The following is a 3,394-nucleotide window of genomic DNA, read 5'->3' as shown; positions in this document are numbered from 1 at the left end:
AGAGGGGAAAAGAGAGAGGGGGGGGGAGAGAGAGAGAAAGGAAGAAAGAAAGAAATTAAAAAGAATTTCAGAGGGCCAGCCCTACAACCTAGTGATTAAGGGATTTGGATCCTACATGGTCAACTACAGTTTGAATCCTGGCCCTGGCAGCATGAAAACAAGCCAGGCGACATGTGTGTGCATGTCCTAAACCCCAACAGGATGGAGAGATGGAGAAGGGACCGCAGCACGGCCACGCTCCATGGGGGCTGCTTTGTCCTTGTCTCTCTCTAGCTAGTACCAATTTGCTCTCTGAAATTTTAAAAAAAAGAGAGAGAGTTTTGAAGAGAGAGGATACCGCCACCTCCCTGCACCATGCTCCGAGTACAGATGACCCTCACCTGCAGGACATGTCCCCAGCGCTCTCTATGCCCTGTTGACCTGACAACCGGGCCGGCTGGGCGATGAGCAGCAGGGGGTGGACCGGTGCGGGTGCGCTGGAGAAGGAGCTGCCGCAGGCCCTGGCGGGGTGCAGCGGACCGTGCGAGAGCCCATCACGCCACTCAGAACAGCGTGCGGTCTAACACTCGGCCACTGTTTATTTCTGGGCCTCTCCACTTACTATTTTCAGACCGCAGCTGACCACGGACAAGCAACTGCAGGAAGGGAAACCGAGGATAGGGGGGGACCATAGGAGCTGCCCTTCAGTGCTGGACAGGCTGGGGAGGGGCAGCCAGTGCCCCACCGTCAGGTCCTAGTGGGGCCTGGGCAGTTACGTCCCTCGGTGTTTTGTCTGCTTCACTTAATCCTTCTAGCCACACCAGTGGCGGCCACTGCGATGACCACATGACAGGGGACCGGCATGGCCCTGTACCGCATCACATCGAAGACCACAGAGCCGGTCATGCGGGGTGCGTGTGACCCTCTCTGACCGCGCTGCTGGCGGGGTACACAGCGCTGCCCACGGTCTTCAACGCAACAGTGTCTTGGGAAAAAGACGGGACACACGCAAGTCTGCTACCTGGTCCCAGTCTGGAGACGGCGCTGAGCAGGTCGTAATCGATCACGGGCACAGCGTCGCCGCTCTGCTTCCACCCCACGGGCGGGGACGCGGGCGGGGAGATGAGGAACTGCTTCGCTGGCTGCGGGGGCAGCAGGTAGGACTTGACCCGGGCCTCCCCGGACGTCTGCACCTGCGGGGAGGAGGGGCGAAGGCCGGTCTATAAGCGGGGCTGCTTTCTGTGTTCATCTTTACGTTCACTGTTACTTTTAGAGAGAATGAAAAGTCTCTCCAGTCTATAATCTCCAAGGGGGTGGACGGGGGTCTGCTGTTCCCTCTCAGTGCACAGCATGGAGGCCACACGGAACAGGTGCTTGAAAAATAATAGCCGAATAAAAAACAGACGGACAGACGAGCAGACACTAACTACTGCTGAATAAGTTCAATTTCGGAAAAGATAAGGCTTGATCATCTTTTTTCTAATTGTAAAATTTTTAGATTTTTGCTACAGGGCATGTGCACTCACCAGAGAGGCAGAGTCAGAAAGTGAGAGAGGACAGCCATGCTGCAATCCCTTTTCCATTCTCCTCAGGTTCTGGGCATGCACACACACGTGCCTGGCGTTGAGTTTCAAGTCACCAGGTCTGGGACTCGAGCCACGGTCATGGGAGCCCAGCGACAGGACTATTACACCATCTGCTGGTCCCGGTTGTCTCATTTTATGCTTGATCTTAAGAGACCCTACCAGGAGACACCTAGACCTCTCTCAGCCAGGTTTTCATTTGAAAAGCGAAACAACACACTTTATTTTAAAATTTGAATGCTAAGATTAAAGGAAAAAGATATCCTGTTGAAGATAAAATGGTACCCTTAACTCATGAGTAGAGATCTAATGCTTATTTTATTTATTTATTTATTTATTTATTTATTTATTTATTTTTGAGAGGTTTTTGCTATAGGGCGCATGCGCTTGCCAGAAAGACAGAGACAGAAAGCGAGAAATCACCCCCCGGGGGAATGGCCACGCTGCAATCCCTTCTCCTCCATTCTCCTCTCGGGATCTTGGGCACGCAACCCCGCGCCCGGCATGAGTTTAAGCCACCGGGTCCAGGACGCGAACCACGGTCGACTACGTGGGAGTCCAGTGACATAGTCATTAGGCCAACTGCTGGTCCCGAGATGTAATGCTCTTTTAAACCAGTTCTTCTGAGAAGAAACTTGTCCCTCAGAACGCCACTCTAACCTAGGACCAGAATGCTGGGGAGGGCCAGCCTTGGTAACCTACAGGCCGCCCGTGACTTCCCAGTCCCACAGCGCCTGCCGCCCCGTTCCGCACCCCCTCCTCGCCATCCCCGGCCACCCCTGCACTGGCGGTCTTCCTCCCCGGGGATTCCTCGTGTGACTCGTGAACACAGACCATGACCCGTGACACCACTGTCACGATTCTCCCAAGGACGCCACTCCCTGAGTGCCATTCCTGAGAGGGAGAAACGGCTTCTCGAACCTTGGTGTCAGGGCTTGACACTCACGGAGCCCCGGGTGATCGAAGCAGCCAGAACAATGAAGCCCTTAAAGTAGGCATCTCCTAAGACAGGAGGCCAAACTGCTGAATGAAGATACAGTGACGTATCTGCAAAGCAGCGTGGAGACGACACCATTCGTTCGTTGGGACTGTTGATTTCCAAGAGCTTCTGACACCCTCAGAGAGAAGAGGGAGAGCGGGACCCCTCTGGGTGGAGCCGGACGAGCAGACCCGGCCGGACCCGGTACCTGTGTGAAGTAGAGCCTCAGCTTCTTCCCTCCGAAGTCGGTGTCGTGGAGCTCGATCCGCGCGCGCGCCGCTGCTTCGGGGTTGCTGAAGTTTATCCTGACTCTTCTGAAGCTCTTAAATGACTGAAACGTAACGCGGTCATCATAGGCAGCAAAGAGTGCTTCAAATCGCTCCTACAAATCGAGGTGCGGCAGGGCAGAGAGAATGGAGGAGAAAACAAACCTTTAAGAAGAGGGAATTTAAAAGATCAGACGTAAGAAACGCGGTCAACTTGTTATGAGTCACCTTTTTTCCAAAAAAGCACACGTTTCTTGCAAGTATACAAGAACAGATATCCAGTAATTTATATGCCAAACGCTGCAATTTGTACTTATAATTAATTTTATTAAATATTACATATATTTTAAGGTTATAAATGTCAGATACAAAAATAAAATGACACAAATATGCCCAACCATAGAACAAGAACTTTTCTTTATTACTGCAATTGTTCTGAAGTCCAGCACATCGGCTGTTTTTGGTTTTTTATTAGTTTTCTTGCTATAGAGTGCATGAGCTCACTGGAGAGAAAGTGAGAGAGAGAGTGACGAATCAGCTCCCAGGGAGGATGGTCCTGCCACAATCCCTTCTCTTCCATTTTTTTA

At 52.1% G+C, this 3,394-nt stretch overlaps 1 protein-coding gene across 1 annotated transcript in view; it reads right to left on the bottom strand.

The window, feature by feature from the left end:
- Positions 1–3,394, bottom strand: part of RCAN3 (regulator of calcineurin 3) — a 40,819-nt gene that overhangs the window by 5,385 nt on the left and 32,040 nt on the right. The window contains exon 5 of the mRNA XM_014591980.2: positions 1,001–1,172. Coding sequence (XP_014447466.1) covers positions 1,001–1,172 — 172 coding nt within the window. The remainder of the gene's footprint in view (positions 1–1,000; positions 1,173–3,394) is intronic.

The sequence above is a fragment of the Tupaia chinensis genome, unplaced genomic scaffold (assembly GCF_000334495.1).
Source record: "Tupaia chinensis unplaced genomic scaffold, TupChi_1.0 Scaffold000628_1, whole genome shotgun sequence".
NCBI classification, from domain to species: Eukaryota; Metazoa; Chordata; class Mammalia; order Scandentia; family Tupaiidae; genus Tupaia; species Tupaia belangeri.
This window is presented reverse-complemented; position numbering and strand designations above follow the sequence as displayed.